Genomic DNA, 16,868 nt, shown 5'->3' with positions numbered 1-16,868 from the left:
ATCCCAGTCATATTGAATTATCATTTGTGTGTAAATGTTTTCCTTTTTTTTCATATCCCCTGCAATTTGCTCAGGTACCCATAGTGGCACACATACCACCGGTTGGGAACACCGGCTACAGCAGTCCGCAACAAATTTGACCTAAATACTCAAATTTTCTATAATATTTATTTGTAAATAACTTATGAATAGTTGTTATATCGTATAAGAAATATATATCAAATTCTTATTTGATTATGTCTGATTAATTTTCCTTACATTTGTAAGCTAAAATCCACAAAGGAGTCAAACTTTTTTAAATTTCAAGAGGTTAAATTAAAAAAAACAACTTTGTCAACTCTTTGTTTTCCTTGTCTTGTCAAATGTAACTTTTGTTGCTGTTGTTTTTAATAATTGTCTTTCCTAATTGTTTTTGACACTGTTCCTCTCTGTTTTCCTGTCTTAACCTGGACCAGTAGGAACCTTCAGAAACAAGCAGAGTATGAGCTCCTCCCTGTTGTGCTCACTAAACTCATTAAGCTCCACTTCCTTGTGCACTGTGGTTCAAGCCATAGATCAGTGATGTCCAAATCCAATTCTGAATGACTCCTACATGTCTACATGTCTCCATGTTCCCTCAAACCAAATGAACATTTGTTTAGCTTGGCAGAAAGCCTCATAATTGCTCTTACTAGAATTGTAGGTATTGAAGCAAAGAGACATTCAAAGCATGCATTTGTCAACCAGGTCTGGAGATGGACAACCATGCCACAGACTGTGCAGTATTTGATTTTTCCATTGAAGCATAATCCACATCTCTCCATTCGGCAGCAACCATTTCATCGAAGCATATTGTTACTACTAAAATCTTCCTGATAAACCAGAAATCTTATTATAGTACAGATGAATCAACTCTGCTCATCCATTCCTTGGTTTCTCACAGTGGAACCACCTGTTAATGTTTCCAAAGATATTTTATGGTTTTTCTTGCTCTACATACAAACAAATCAGTGTGTGATTAGCAACTCAAGATCAAAATGGTTTATATGCTAGTCAAATCAATGTTATTACATGCATGTTTGACTCAGAAAGACTGGAATTATTACTGCATCCTTTAAGCCCTTCTTCTGGTGAGGCTCCACAGTGCAGGCCGGGTGTTCACAAACCAAAAACTTTGGCACTCGTTACCAAAAACTAATTTTTTATGGTATGCCAAAATGTTCTTTCATTTAGTAACTGTGGTTCCACTGTAAAGTACCTAGTTTCATATGATTTCTTTTACTATCTGAGTAATTGTCTTTTTCTTGCCTCTCCTGACAGAGGGTGCTGCATCACAGAGCCAGGAGTCTTGTGGCTTGGACAGTGTGTGTCTCAATGGAGGCTACACTCCAAACACCTTTACCTTGCACGGTTTAGGGACAACTCCAGGTTCCAGAGCGGGTGTAGTAGGCAGTGCTGATCTCCTGAGAGAGGGAGGAGTTGGATTAAGTGGAGACGACATCTCCCCAGGCCTGCTGACACCACATGGGGCTTCAGATATGAGCAGCGGTGGTGGGCTGCGTCGAAATCTGTCAGATGCAGCGGCATTGGAGAAGATGATCATCTCAGAGCTGGTGCAGAGCAACTTGAGGCCATCTGCCCCCATGCCTGTTCCTCCTGAGCGCTATGGGAGCTTGGCTAGGCCGCACCCCCATGACAGGGCGGCACTAACACACACTGCCACTTTAACTCGACACGCACAACAACAACCTCAAGAGGGCTGGGCTTCCACCATGCAGCCAAATGCACGCCACAATGCACAAGAGGGCTGGGCACTCACAAGGCAGCACACACAAGACCCAGAAACACACGCCACGGCAGCTGGACAAGATCATACCACAGCACAACGCCTGCAAGATGGCTGGTCACACTTTCGTGTCTCTGGAGATTCTGAGACCCGCGAGTTCCTTAAAGATGTGGATCGACTACAGTTGCAAGGTACTTTGGGTCGCCGTGGGCTCCCGGACAGGCCACAAGCACGTCCACCTGTACCAGATGTTCAAGCTCGGCCATATTCGACTCTGAGCCGAAACCCTGGTACACTGTCTCGCCACCGCAGCACAGTAGAGACAACTGGAGGATTCGTAAATGACAAAGAACGAGAAAGGGACAGGGATCGTTACCGGGACAGACCTCTCCCACCTCCTCCACCCCCTCCACCACAAGAGACAGAGCCGCTGTACAAGGCCTTAGAAGAGCCCCTGCTCATGAAACAGAGGGAAGTGGGCGTGGAAACATGGAGAGAGAAGGATGAGACATTTTTACTGAAAAGAGATCCGATAATGGATGGATGGGGAGGAGCTGTCGAGAGAGCAAGAGATGAAAGTTTTACCTCCCAGAAGAGAGATGGAGAGATCAATGAATGGAGGAGTGGGAGTGAGAGAGGCAGAGAAGAGTCTCACATTCTGGAGAAGAGAGATGGTCGGCTGGAGGTGTGGCGAGGAGCCGAGACAGAGCAGGGAGAGACTTTTATTACGCAGAAGAAAGATTTTGGCATTAATGCTTGGAGAGGTGGGATTGAAGGAGAGAAAGAGGAGACTTTGTTTCTGAAAGACAGAGATGGTTGGAGAGGAGGGATGGAACGGGAGAGCAATGAAAAAGACAGAGCACTAGACGTGTGGAGAGGAGGAATAGACATTGACAGGGAGGAGTCCCTCCTCTTTGAGAGCAAAGATGGGCTTACACGAGCAAAAGACAGAGGTTCTCTTCGGTATCATGCCGAACGTGAAGATTCTGACGACTTCACTCTGCCTCTGACACCTGATCTTGACCTTGATGCTGACGCCTCACCGATGTATGCGCAGGATTCAAACCCCTCTCCTCTGTACCCTGGAGATCGACGTGCTCCACCAATGAGCATGTTCCCACGAAGTTCTCCTCCAACCAACATCTTTTCTCCAAGGGAGACTAACTCTCCTCCCAGCAACCTTTACCCCCGCCACTCTCCACAGGTGTACAGTCGCAGTAGTTCTCCTCCTCGCTTCTACACCCGCACCTCACCCCCCACTCTTTCCTACCCAGACAGCAGTCCTGAAGGTCTAGAGGAAGTCAGTCCCACCGGTCAGCCCCAGCGGCCCGCCCTGGAGCTGCCCTATAGCTTGGGGCGACCCCCGCTTGGTCCACGGCCTAATCATCTGCAGACCTTCTACCAGCCGCCGCCAATGGCGCCCAATGGAGAAGCAGGGTACACACCGGAGCCCAATATTGAAGGAGAGGATGGACAGATGCAGCGAGTGACGAGCCTGTGACTAGGGCGGTGGTGATCGGGGGATAGAAACCAGGGAGGAGGAGAAAGATGATGGGAAACAAAAAGACCAGAATAAACAGTTGGAAATCATGATGAAAATGATAAAAAGGATAATGATGAATGATTTATGTAACTTCCCAATGACAGCGATTGGCTCCTCCCTGCTTCTATTTCCTGGTCACCACGAGTCTTCCCCTCTTCATGTTTTGTTACTTTTGTATGGCTGTCATTCATTTCCTAAATCTTCCTCCTCTCTTCTGTTCTACTTCCTGAACCCCTACTGTGTCTTCCCATGTCATCGGTGCTTTTTTTTACTGGCCTGTCATCTAGGTTCCTATTGCTTCATTGGCTGGGTGTTGCCCCTCCCTGTAGCAAACAAACCGTGTGTCAAAGAAGCACTTGTGTGCCGCCAAAAAATCCTTTCAAAGAACATGTGCATGACTTTATAGTGGCTTAAGGCTACATACTGTAGGAAGAAGTGCTGCAGAGTGTGTTTGTTTGGGTCTCTGTAGCTTGATGAGCATGTGTGCGTGTGAGGATGTGTACATGTGTGAAAGAGAGATTGTGGGCGTGTGTATATAGATCATTCTTGTATAATTAATGTATCACAGAAAAGCATTTTATCTATACCAACTAGAGGGGCTCTTACACACATCCTCTATGACTGATTTTGAACTCTTGGATGATCCCAATCCACTTCATAACACTAACTTTTGCGCTGCAACCCGCTGTTGCTGATGGCGAACTTGTTGCCACACACTTTGTCATAGTAAGCAAACTCTTGACTACAGAGATCATTTAAAACCTCAGAACTTTTCTGCAACCCCTCGAGACCCTGTACATACTGACCTCAAGTGTTCTGATTGTCTTGTATTGCTATTGAAGTTGAAGTAAACATGTGAAATTAAAGTTTCTCTGTTTGTTGCTCCTGTATGAAAAAATATCCCTGTTGTTGGGTGAGTCTATTGAAGAGATAACCTACACTAGCATTAAATCCCATTTTTAAGAATTTCCATAATGAACCAGGCATGTTTTGGACTGTGGGAGAAAACTAAAGCACCATTAGGATACATACACATGGGACTGGTAGAAGATTTTTAAATGGACTGGTTCCAAATGATACAAACCTTTTGGCTCTAAGGCAACGTTTCTTTGCTCCTGTCCCATAAATATAAGGGACTCGTCTCTCGTGCCTTGCTTGGTGTTGGCATTTCTTGTTGACAAGTGGCCATTAGGCCAATGTCTTTTCAGGTGTTGTCTCTGACTTCAACTTAAAGAGTAACTAAACCCCAAAAATGGGTATAGTGTTGTTTATTTGATTATTGTCAAACCCCTGGCATATTATGTTGTAAAAATGTAAGAGTGACTGCCCTCTACAGATTGAAACCCGGCTATTACAATCAAATTTTGGTGGTTTGTGAAGTTTTGGTGGCTTCTTACGCCACGAACCACCACTGTTGGCCTTGCCCCTCCTATAGAAATTAACACCTGTCGAGCAATATGTGGAAAGTAGGTTGGATTGAGATAATTACGAGGTATCTCTGTGCTATCTGGGTACTGAGTATTGAGTAGGTACTGTCATACTGTATAGTTGTTCTATGGAGATTCTATGCTTATGGTAGACTGGGCATGTTTTAACTGCTCAAGGAACCCCGCCCACAATATAATTTCTTAATTTCAAGCCTAGATGCATGTCAGCCAAAACCAAGGGGTTCAGTTACTTTTGAAATTGTTGTTAACTTATGTTTTTCTGGTAGATAGTAGGGCAAATATTTATTTTACTAAGTAGACATTCTGCTCTGCTGTTCTCCATGTCTTTATTTGTACATTTATCACCTGTCCCACCACCCCTTTAATTAGTTTGATCATCGTGTATTGTTGATGAACGCATATTTTCCAGCAGTAATTTATTTTCATAAGTTAACATAACATAGGAGTGGGATTTGGTGCAGCAATTTATACTGGAAAAGCAGTAAGAGCTGTTTTCTTCTCTCATAGACCCACAATTTACAGCTTAATAAACAAATCTAGTCCCACTTCATTATTATTATTGTCCTGGATTGTTGCTGCTATTTGCTGTGTGAGTGTTGGCTCATCTGCATGAGCAACAACATTTTGTTTCGGAGACCACCTTAACAATGGGCTTATGGGAGGGCCACTGCCATTCATTTTAAAAGTGTATGTAGAGTCCATGCATGTTTGCAAACTAATAGAGATAAAAAAAAAAAAATCCTTGAATTTCAATGCTTTTTTTGCACTCTCAAACCAGCAAGTAATGTACAATATGAAGACTATTTATTGTCATTGTACAGAGGAATACAAGGAAACTTGTATAGTGACTTCCATCAAGTAAACAACATCTAGTATCCTCCATACAATACGACTGTTACCTATATTTATTTCAAACATTCTTGCAGTCGTGTTCTCAACCAAAGGACATCTTGCGATCTAATGAGTCACTACATTGACAAAATGAGCTAAGTCTTGTGCTTTTTTCTGTAACATTCAGTCGGTTTGCTTAAATTTTGCTAAATATTATTATGTATAAAATACATTGCATAGGCTACTCATAACATAATAAAGTGATAAATTGATCATTTCAAAAACAGACAAAACCATTAACGTTGTAAAAAAAAAAAAACAAGTGCATATGTTTGTTGTGCTTTAGCACCCAACTATAAATCAACAAACCCTCAAAAATTATTTTACTGGCTCTTCCTTCGATTAAGAATCTGTAAATACTAATCATGGTAACAAACTCCCAAGAATCACAGTTTTGAGATGGTCTAAGCCTAAGCTGATTTGGATTTTCCCATTGACACTTAAAAGCTTGTGTTGGTCAACTTTCCCTGTTCACATAGACACAGAGAACCATGTGTTCTGTTACTAGCTAACATTACTCACATACAACCAGATGAGACAAAAAAATGTGATTTCTTTGAATTGTAGTCAGAATTCTAAGGCTGATATCCATAGCTATTGCCACTTTTTCCTCTTCTTTCAGCCCTCATTGTGTCAGATATTGAATAGTGATAAATGCAGTATAGCTACAAAGGTTTAGCAGACTGTATGGTTGGGTGACAGGTGCCTTTCCATGGTCTCATTTGGAGACAAATCTGACCTGGAGAATTTAAACATGGACGAGACATGGAATGCCTGCGGAAAAACAATAAATGTATTATTGCCAGCTTTAGAATGTGACACAAGTACATGTGTTAATGGCTAAAACAAACACAGATACACACAGGATATACTGACCACCCAGTACGCTGTCAGAGCGCCTTGTATGAAGCCTGTTACCACGTCAGACGGATGGTGCCTGTAGTCTGAGATCCGAGTCAGACCTGTGTACAATGCCAGCACAACCAAAAAAAATTGCATCACAGGTCTAAGGAGACGAGCTCCGCGCCAAGTCAGCCGGGCCTGCAGGTAAAACTGTTGGGGAGAAAAAAGAAGGATGACTGTAGCTCTATTACAGCACTGCAGTAGCTAATGTGTGAAATAATGATTTGGTATGAACTTCTTCCAGTTTGTAATAACTATAAACCAGCAGCAAATTTGGGGTCAATTACATTTTTCAACTACAATTACGTCTTCAATTATCCATGTTCATATACTGTACAACACAATTATGATTACGGTGACCAACATTTTTTCCAGTTACGGTACAATTAAAATTACAATTATTATTCTTTTACTGACTGAAAGTCAATTACAATTAGGTTCTCAATTACTAAAGTTAAATTACAATTAATGAGCCTTAAATAAATGTGCCCATAAAAGGTATCCTTCCTTTTGTGTTAGCTTTATGTTAGCATCTCTTATAATAACGGGCAGTTTGACCCATATCTAAAATCAGCTGTAAAATACACTTAAAAACATTATCATCTAATTTGTTTCTCATCGATTGGTTTCCTTGTTAGGCTTCCTAATCAATGAAAATATTGGTATTGTAATGATGAGCCTCTAGCCGTAATCCAAGTTTTGTAGTCTTTAATGAAGCACGTTGAAACCCGACTACTGTGGGCCGTAGTCGACGCCAAAGTCAAACAGAACACAGCCACCAGGTACCGTCTTACTCTGTTCAAAAACTCACAACCGACAGAACCCGATTTTACACTCTTTTAATTGTAATTAATTATTGATTACGCAATCACAAATACAATTGACCCCAACCCTGACCAGCAGTGTCCTATTCTGGTAATGTGGTCACAGTAAACACACATAACTGCTCAGACGCCCAGTTACTGACCTTCTCAATCTTAGATCCAGGTTCATTACAACAGGAAAATGTCGAACATCTACAGAACTGGCCGTGTACAGGACACTGTTGCATGAATCAACACACTCACTATTATATTATGTGAAAGTTCTCAGACTCTGGTCCTTAAAGGAAAGCTATTACCGGTACATTTTTTTGTGTGTTGCCATGTGAAAAAGTATCATGAAATATGCTGAACACAAATCTGTTAATAACTTTTGTGTTCTGATCCTTATTTCTTTGGGCAGACACTCACTGAGCTGCATTTGTATTCAAAAATCAATCTGACAAAAATCAATCGTCAGTTTAACGCAAACTTTTATATTAATGCACGATCAAAGCCATTTTCTGTTGTAGCACTATTATTAACAATCTGAGCACATAATCACATTTTAATACTTTCGCTTACACATACATGAACAATCATGCAGTTGTGTGCAATGCATCACACAATGGAGCCGAGTAGCGAGACGGTGAGGCAAGGTCGCTTTCCTCCCACAGCAAAACAAAGCCTTCACTGTTTGTTTCCTATCTCCCTAAAGCCCATCTCCTCTTTTCAGTTTGAATGTGAACAGGACCGATAGATGATTGGTCCCTGCTTCATTCATTCTACCACAATAATTCATAAAGGGAGGGTAATTGGAAAGATGCTTGGAACTGTTTGCCAGTATGACTGTGTGTGTGTGTGTGTGTGTGTGTGTGTGTGTGTGTGTGTGTGTGTGTGTGTGTGTGTGTGTGTGTGTGTGTGTGTGTGTGTGTGGAATGTGAAAAAGGAAACAATGGATTGAGATGGAGATACTCACTGCTAAATAGAGCATTGTGTACATTGCAAAAGAAGCATGGCCAGAGAAGAAGGACTTCCTGAAAAAATGCAGAAGCATTTAGAACAACACACAGTTATTCAAAATATATTTTCATAATCACTGACAAATGCACTAGGGGTGTAACGATTCATTTGATCTCTATCCAAAAACCAAAATTATGGACTTGATCAGCTGATCTCTCAATGCAATCAACCAAATTTTTTTTGACAAAAACAATGGGCAGAGGTGAGTCCGCCTATCCCGACGTAACATTTGCGGCTGGATACACATTGGCGTCACGGTATAAGTGGAGGATTGTGTGTCTATCTATCCTTTCTGAGGACGTGGAAGACGTCTACATAATTGGAATTATGATAGCAGGTATGCTCCTGATAGGAGCTGGCGGTTTTCTGATCTATTGCAAAGTCCGGATTACGTTGGCAACTGTTTTGGGAAGGGGAATAAAATTACAAATGCCGTTAGGTTGGAAATATCAACAGAGTGAACGAGCTTGTTTACGTTTTTAGGTAACCTCCAGGTCGTGCATGCACAGCTCCAGAGTGTAAAAAGGCTAATAAGCGCAAGATGAAGCACAAATATTTGCTGAGGATGTAAATGGAGGCTGTCCTCTGGTACATGAATAAATGTTGTTATAAAATACTGAGACGCTGCTACAACAACAACAAGGCTCTGCTTTGCCAACTTTACCATCCAAAAATCCACAAAGCGCCTTTCGCTGTTTCTCATTCAAAAAGGAAATACCGGATTCTTCTAAAACTGAGTTCATAGCAGCTTCCACATGTCCATCCCCCTGGGTCGACATCTTTCTATTTTCACTGGGAGCTATGCTAATAGCGGTAGCCCAGCTAGTTTCTCTCCTCGCAACTGCACATGCGCCAGTTTTGCTTCAGTGCTTCTGCCTTTGTCACACCCACCATAAACCACAACACTGCCTCATGACTGGGTGTAACCTTTTCGGTTCGGTTTTGAAAGGCAAAGGCAGGAAGAGCACCAGATGGATTCTGGTGTTTGTGAACACCAAGAGAATCCATCTTGCAGGCAAAGTTAGAGGAGAAGTGCAACAAAAAAAAACATGCAGATTGCTAGAAATGGGGGATTTAAAAAAATTTCAAATAAATAACAATTTCAAATGTGGGCAGCGGGCCAAAACCAATCGGCTGCGGGCCAGCTTTGGCCCCCAGGCCCCAAATTGGATGGCCCTGCTGTAGACCAATGTAACAATGTTGCCTAGCAACAGATAACTGGAATCAACAAAAGTGTGTCATATCCTGACCAAAATGGCGACTCTCCATAGTTTATGCCCCATGTTATAAAATCGTTTTAATTTTTCTTTTTTTTTTTTTTAAAGGTGCACATATTTTGTTTATTGGTAAGACATTAAACACATTTTTTGTTATATCCGTTTTCCACTACAGGTACCCTTTATAATAATGGCCTATGTCAAGTGTGTGACACTTTTGATGAAGTTTTTTGTGTTTCCTGAAAAACTTGAAAAAATGAATCAGGCGATTATTTTAACAGGGTGATGATAAACAATGTGTCATTTCCTTGTATCGATACAATCGATTATTTACCTTTTGAAACAATGTTACATCTATATGTGCACAGATCAACGTAGTTATGTCATAGGAAAATAGATCACTGCATCAATCCAATAGATGAATGGTTACACCCTTATAAAGCACACATACCTGGCCTCCTCTTCTAAACGATGATCGCGCTGGTGACACGTCACTGATGCAACGTAAGCACCAGGCGTGCAGTTGAGCGAGGCGTACGTCACACCACACACAGATAAGAAGTGCGGCCGCAGACGTCCCACGCTTAGCTTGGCCATGTTGGTCAAAGACTGACCAACACAGCAGCCAAACAAGAAGCAGCCCAGCTCCTTGTACAGACTGGATACGTACAGGTTTCTGACAAAAGCCTTTGAGCTCACGCTGTGGAAACGCACTCGGTAACATTCCCCGAGGGCAATCTGTGATGGAGACACAATCAGAGTGTTTGACTAGCATGACGGTGAAGTGGAGATAACAGTTACTCACTGTAAGGCCGGTGATGATGATTCCACCGGCAATGAGTAATTCATCAGGTATGGCTTCTACATGCAGGTATGGGTAGGTGATGCTGGGGTCTCCACACATGAAGCCTCGTCTGTACGGGCTGATAGTCTTCAGCTCGCATGCAAAGAAAGGGATGGAAGCTGCATGTAGAGAAAGAAGAGGGAAACATGATGAATAATTCAACTCAGAAATATTTTTTGGCTATTTATTCAGGAAGTTGGGCATCCGGGTAAGTTGTGACTTTTCTGCCTAGCAACCCTAGTCACCATCATCCCGTTGTAACAGAAAAAGTTTCACTATGCCGAAGAGCTGTTGTGTGTTTGGCTGTTCCGCCGATGTAAAAAACAATACAGATATTTTATATATCATCCCAAAATAATAAATAAAAAAAAGAGCAAAACGCTGGCTTTCCTTGACGGTCAAAAATGCTGGAGTCTGGTAGGGTGGAAATGGGTAAAAACCAGTCTCCAAAAACGTCCCATTCCTATGCCTGCTCTCTACATTTCATAACGTGTAAGTGAACAGTTAAAATCTGAAATGAGGAATGAGGATTTCAGGCCCATCTCGGTGGCTTTAGTTTTCATTCTGGATGGTAATATGTTGTATTTGTAGCTCCGTTATAAAGTATCGCGCGATATTTCATAAAATGTGCTTTATCAGGCAAAGTTACTGTAGCATGAATGTTTTGAAGGAAGTAAAATGTAAAATAGTTTGAAATTTCATACAAAATTTTAATATAACTGTGATCAGAATAACTTTTGAACATTGTTATATACTCACAGGGTTAATTTATTAGGTAAATGTAAATTTATTTATTAGGTAAATGTTAAGATATGTAAAGACATTTCAAAATGGCGCCCGTATTTACTACCGCTAAAGTAAGCCCGACTTCCCAAATATATCTATGGGTATGTGGGTGATATATACATATAATTTTTGTTCTTTTTAATTTAATGGGTATCCAATATCTATTGCTCTGCATGACTATTTGTTTACCACTATTGTTGCTATTATTCCCACTATTACTATCATTGCTACTGTTATTATTGACTTTTTTATGTTTGTTTTTTTTTGTTTGTTTTTTTTTGTTTTCTTTTAATGCATACGATACCAAATGTTGAAATCCTTGTTAACTGAGTGCCAAAAATGTGCAATAAAAAAAAGAAATATTGTTGGTGTCACAAGGACTCTTACTGAGCATCCTTTGAAAAATACAAGTGCAGCAATAATGAGGAACTGAAAAAAAAAAAAACATGTTTACTTCCAAATTCAATTTGTTTTGAAACTAATCATTCTTTTCATCCAGACATTCTGTGGACACACTTATCCTGATCAAAGGAGCTGCAGCCAGTCCCAGCTTACTCTGCGTGCATGGCTGATCACAAGCCTGACATTTAGAAACTGCATTCAGATGTTTCTAAACGTCTGTTTTCAAAACACCAGAACGTCATTTATAACGCCATGATAAAACAGCAAACATGGCACAGGGGATTGAAAAGAGAAGAAAAGGTCAAACAGGAAATGGTTTACACAGAGCAGAGGGTGAGAACCCTGACTTTTTCTCTGGAGAATAGACACTGGGAATGTGCAGATCACAGGCTTTCTTTGGGGAACACTAGGACTCAAGAAACCAAAGAAAAAACAGCAGAAAGGTCACTTTTCCTAATCGTATGTAAGCTGAACCTGCACTGGTGAGGCAAAAGATCTAGTTTGCATGGCTCAAGTGTGGGTCATGTATATATATATATATATACATGACCCACACATGAGCCACAGGGACTACAGGGAGCCACAAACAGACCCACTTTCCTGTTTGTGACTCTTTAGTTTTAGCATTTCGTTATGTGCACCGAATTAAATTCCCTCGAGAACAACTCTTCACTGAGAACTCAAGGTTGTCATGGAAACTGTACAATTCCCTGGGCGATCCAGGAACCGACTGCCACAGCGAGCTGCAGAGACAGAAGCTGCATGAGCCAGAAACAAAAGAGAAAACACATGTCGATTCATAGAGAAACCGTCGTCTTCCGAGACGCTCGTCGTTTGTGAACCTGCTGCTGATTTACATTTCTCACTGAAGGGCTCCATAGAGCCAGCCATCCTGCTGTACTCTATTTTTTAAATGAGTAATACCTTTATCTTACATTGCATCAACAGTTAGCAATGCTGCCTAAAGCTAGATGGTCATGGGTTTGCATACCAATTTTATGTTGACACGTTCTCCCTGATAGAATTTGTTGGGGGTGTTTTGGTTTCCCCCCAGAGTCCATAAACAACAGTTATGTTGTATGGGGTTAGTAAACTGATTATAGTAATAAACGTGTGAGTGAGTGCGATTACCATGTCTCTGTTTGGACAACCTGGAGTGAACTGAAAACCTATGGGGACCCCTACATTACATTCTTTTGGGCCTGTACTATGAAGCTGGATTTCCACTTATCGCGCTAACTTATTTGGTGTGTGCTGTACTATGACGCTGGCTAACTTCTTACCAGGCTAAATCACTGTGGTAACTTAATCTTAACACCTAACCTGGTCGAGACCAGGTTTTGTTCTGGATAAGATCTGAGTTAGTGCAAAAGTCTCGCGTCCTGACTATCAGTTTTCTTGGAAAATGACCTGCTCATTGTTAGAAGATCCTGGTTGGTAGTGTGGATTTGACAGCTGCGTCTAAGAAAGAAATATTATTAATGGATAAATGCAATCCTTTTATTTATCAATGACACCCTTTATGAAAGGTATTGATTTACATACTACAGTGAAACAATGCACTCTCATCCCATTGTGTGTGTGATAAATTGATGAGGACTACCAGAATAGAAACACGTCGGTGATGTAATAAAGTTAAACTGGCTGATGAAAGTGCTAGAACGCATTAACAGTGTCAGCAGCTGCATTCTTTCCTTCCTGTTTTTTCTGTTTTTGGTCTGAATTGGGGATTTTAATTATTCATTATTTTAAATAATCTTTCCTCAATTGTGACGTAAATTGCTCTACACTTTCCGTAACTGTGATTGGTCAGACGCTGCAATCGCCACCCCTTTCACAGGAACGTGCACGTAGGCTGTCTGAAATCTACTTGCCTAAGTGAATATGTTTATATCCTGCTTCGTAGTACAGGGGCTCTCTGACAGAGAATGCTTGGTTAGGTGAAGATGTAAAAAGTAAAAATTGCATCTCGAATGTTTGTTTTGATCTCCTCTGTAAACACATTGTTGACATTATCTGAAAGATTTCACACATTGCATTGTGGGATGTGGAGTCCATATGATGGATGCGTAGAAGTGTTTTTACTTCATTCTTACCGTGATTTCTTGTTTCTTCATCAGACAAGGAGGACAGTGATTGACACCATTTTTGTTCTAGTTTTTCTCCGAGTACTTCTCGCGATATCACCGCACTCGGCGAGACATTCTATTTCACTGGATTTGAATGTTTCCGCGTAAGCACCGAAATAAACATCTGCCATCGTTTTGCCACAACCTTCATTAAACACCAGAAATATGTTGGGAAGTCACACAAAAACAGTGTCGTTAGCGGCAAACACAAGAAATCCCTGCAAGAATGAAGTCAAAAGCATCAGGACTGGACTCCACATCCCACAATACAATGAGCAAGCTTTTACCAACAATGGGGGCAAACCAAGGGTTTACAGTTGGGATCAAAACAAACAAAAAGCAGCAATTTGAATCTTTTACATCTTTTTTTTTTTTTGAGCAAATTATCTACAAATATATTGATCTATGAGGCCTACACGATGTCTTTATCTGATGAAAATGTCATCGTACCCAGCAGCTTTGACTGTCTATCACTGGAGTTGGCAGGTTTGCATAGATGCAGAGGCATGATTGATTTAGAAACTGCACTTCAAAGTTAGTATCTCTCGACTTCCTCTAGCCTCTTTTCAAAACCACAGCAGCTTTACTCTCTGAAAGCACAGGCTGACTGGTGCATGAGCTTCCTAACTGTGTTTAACCCAGTAATAGTGTTCAGCTTGTATTAACACAAGGGGTAAACTTATCACAGGAGCACCAGATGTTTGTGGATGTTTCTGACAGTTCCATCAGGGATTGTAGAAGTTTTCTTTTTAACATAAAGAGCCCTGTTTTACGCGCACACACACACACACACACACACACACACAATCTAAAACACATCTGCAACCAAAGCACCTGCTCATTCTTGTAGTTAGAGCATACTGTAGAGGAACATTAAGAAAGAAGTATCATATCAGAACTGAACTAGATATTATTTTTGGCATACATACTGTACATACTGTACATATAATACATATATATATACATACATGCATTCATACATACATACTGTACATGCGGGATACACAATGATGTATAAGGATGTCACTGCATGATGTTTCATAAAATGGGCATCATCGGGCAAGATTTGTATGACTATAAATAAAAATAGAAACACTTTGAAATTGTATACAGGATTACAATATCAGTAATAAAGGGCAGAAATTAAATTGAGTAGATTCAGAGTAATTTTAAAGATGTTTTTTTTTTTTTTTTCAAAACAAGTCACTACAGTTGCACTACATGATTACAGAAGTAATATTTGATATACTTTGATATGCTGTTGTATTTTGAAAAAATGCAATAATACAAAAAAAAAAAAAAAAAAAAAAAAAAAAAAAAAAAAACATATTCCCTCCACAAAACAAAAACAAGACAATTACACATCTTACTGCATACACATACTTTTGGGTTCAAAACTTACTTCAGTAAGCAACATTTAAAAAAAATTTAATAAAAAATCAAAATGAATGCATATACTAAGTAATTTGGTGCATTTATGCATTTAAACCTTCTTTAACTAAAATAAATGTAGTTGGACATAATATGCAGGTGTCACTCACGTCATTGACCTATGGTAAAAAAAATAAATAAATAAATACATAGATGTTTTAAAAATGATCAAATTACATTTTAAGGAAAGTTGGGGTGATAACTGACAAAATGACAATATAGTTAACATATTTAGCACCAAATTTTAGTGTGAAAAAGACAAATGAAGAGTCAGATAAACCTTCTTAGTCACCTAAAAACAAACAACATTAGGGTTGAATGAGCACTCACTCCAAGGCTACAAGTAGACTGTTATCTTTTCAATAATGTCATATTTCTGCTGGTGATTGTTATATTCAGCTCAATTGTTATTACCATCTTGTCACACGTGCTTTCACACTGTGTGGTAAATATTTGCATGCCATTACTAAGACTCACCCAGGAACAGACAGAGCAGGTCCAGGCCGACCAGGAGTCTCCTCCTGGACAGTCCTCCGCCACTGATCCTGATCAGTTCCTTCCTGCACTCTTCCTCCATCCCCGCTGCTGACGCTTTGAGCTGAAGCTCCGCACCGGGTACGGTCCCCTCGGCCCCCTGCGGCTCTAACCTGTCCAACATGACCGGGTAAAGGCTTCCTAAAGCGGCTTCAGTCAGTGGAGGAGCGCCCTGGGACTGGTCCTGTCCTGAGCTGGAGGCAGAATGAAGAGCGCACAGTGCGTGCACAGGCCCGCACCGTGCACGCACTTGGAAATAGTTTCCCTTAAGCTGACTTGCTATGTTAAATCTACTCTTTTTCTTGTTTTGTTTTTTTTTTATATCGTCCTTGGGCTCGTCCAGGCTCGCTTTTACATCATCCGCAAAGTGGAAGATATGATAAAGAGAGTTTCATTCTCCCTGCAGGTGTTCAAGACACGCACGCACGCACGCACGCATGCATTTCCTATGCGGGTGTCGAACTCACGTTAGTTTATACACCACAAAACACAAAATCATGATATAAGCAAACAATTGCCTTTGTTCAGTTTCAGTCATATAAACAACACGCATAGAACAGTAAATAAGGTTCTTAAATTAGCAATAAATACCTTTAAAAGGCGCTTATAGTTGTTTTAGGATCATACTTTGTCACTAAATGTTTGACCTATAGGTCTATTCCAGTAGCAGGTTTGGGGTCACTTATAATTATGGTGTAATTTTAATTTTTTTTTTTTTTTTAAAAAAAGCTGATGCTGTTGTAATCGTAATTGAATTGTAAATGAGTTCAGATAATTGACTTAATGTAATTTGACATGGACATTATACTAAAAACAAAACATAGTTGACATTTATTAAAATGTGTTTAATGTCATTATGAATAATTCCCACTACCTGTCAGTTATCTTGAGGATCATTTTACCATTAAAAAATAAATTAAATTAAATTAAATCTAGAGGTATACTGACTCAAAAGCCCACACTAAAAATATGAATACCAATATTTTCATTGATAGGGAAGCCTAACAAGGAAACCAAGAGATGAGAAACAAATTACATGATAGATAATATTTTTAGTGTATTTTAACAGCTGATTTAAGACATGGTGAAAACTGGCCTGTTATCACAAGAGATACTAACAGAAAGCTAACACAAGTGGAATGTTACATTTTA

General features: G+C 40.3%; 2 protein-coding genes across 5 annotated transcripts in view; one reads left to right on the top strand and one right to left on the bottom strand.

Annotated features, from left to right (window-relative positions):
• The window catches only part of LOC114464373 (adhesion G protein-coupled receptor L1), a 55,983-nt gene extending 51,775 nt beyond the window's left edge, over positions 1-4,208 (top strand). For 2 of the 4 annotated variants that reach the window (XM_028448700.1, XM_028448524.1), the window contains 2 exons: positions 456-479; positions 1,300-4,208. In XM_028448700.1, coding sequence (XP_028304501.1) covers positions 456-479; positions 1,300-3,266 — 1,991 coding nt within the window. In that variant the 3' untranslated portion in view covers positions 3,267-4,208. The remainder of the gene's footprint in view (positions 1-455; positions 480-1,299) is intronic. The other 2 variants (XM_028448618.1, XM_028448773.1) reach the window with 2 other exon arrangements.
• Positions 4,209-5,685: 1,477 nt separating this feature from the next.
• On the bottom strand, positions 5,686-16,103 carry LOC114464621 (phospholipid phosphatase 3-like). Its single transcript, XM_028449016.1, has 6 exons — positions 15,660-16,103; positions 10,396-10,553; positions 10,042-10,328; positions 8,330-8,387; positions 6,524-6,700; positions 5,686-6,421 (listed from the first exon to the last, which is right to left on the bottom strand). Exons 1-6 carry the CDS (start codon positions 15,838-15,840, stop codon positions 6,323-6,325), a joined length of 960 nt encoding a protein of 319 aa, XP_028304817.1. The 5' UTR covers positions 15,841-16,103; the 3' UTR covers positions 5,686-6,322.
• Positions 16,104-16,868: the final 765 nt, after the last annotated feature.

The sequence above is a fragment of the Gouania willdenowi genome, chromosome 1 (genome assembly GCF_900634775.1).
Source record: "Gouania willdenowi chromosome 1, fGouWil2.1, whole genome shotgun sequence".
Classification (NCBI taxonomy): domain Eukaryota; kingdom Metazoa; phylum Chordata; class Actinopteri; order Blenniiformes; family Gobiesocidae; genus Gouania; species Gouania willdenowi.
The sequence above is the reverse complement of the archived record's forward strand: the minus strand, read 5'-3'. Positions and strand labels throughout refer to the sequence as shown.

Bases quoted from the DNA above. Each gene is read 5' to 3' on its own strand.
- LOC114464621 (XM_028449016.1), bottom strand. From the start codon at position 15,840: ATGTTGGACAGGTTAGAGCCGCAGGGGGCCGAGGGGACCGTACCCGGT. The intron at 10,554-15,659 runs GTGAGTCTTAGT...CTCTACATGCAG, and splicing joins CCTGCTCTGTCTGTTCCTGG to CTTCCATCCCTTTCTTTGCA. The intron at 10,329-10,395 runs GTGAGTAACTGT...TCTCCATCACAG, and splicing joins TCATCATCACCGGCCTTACA to ATTGCCCTCGGGGAATGTTA.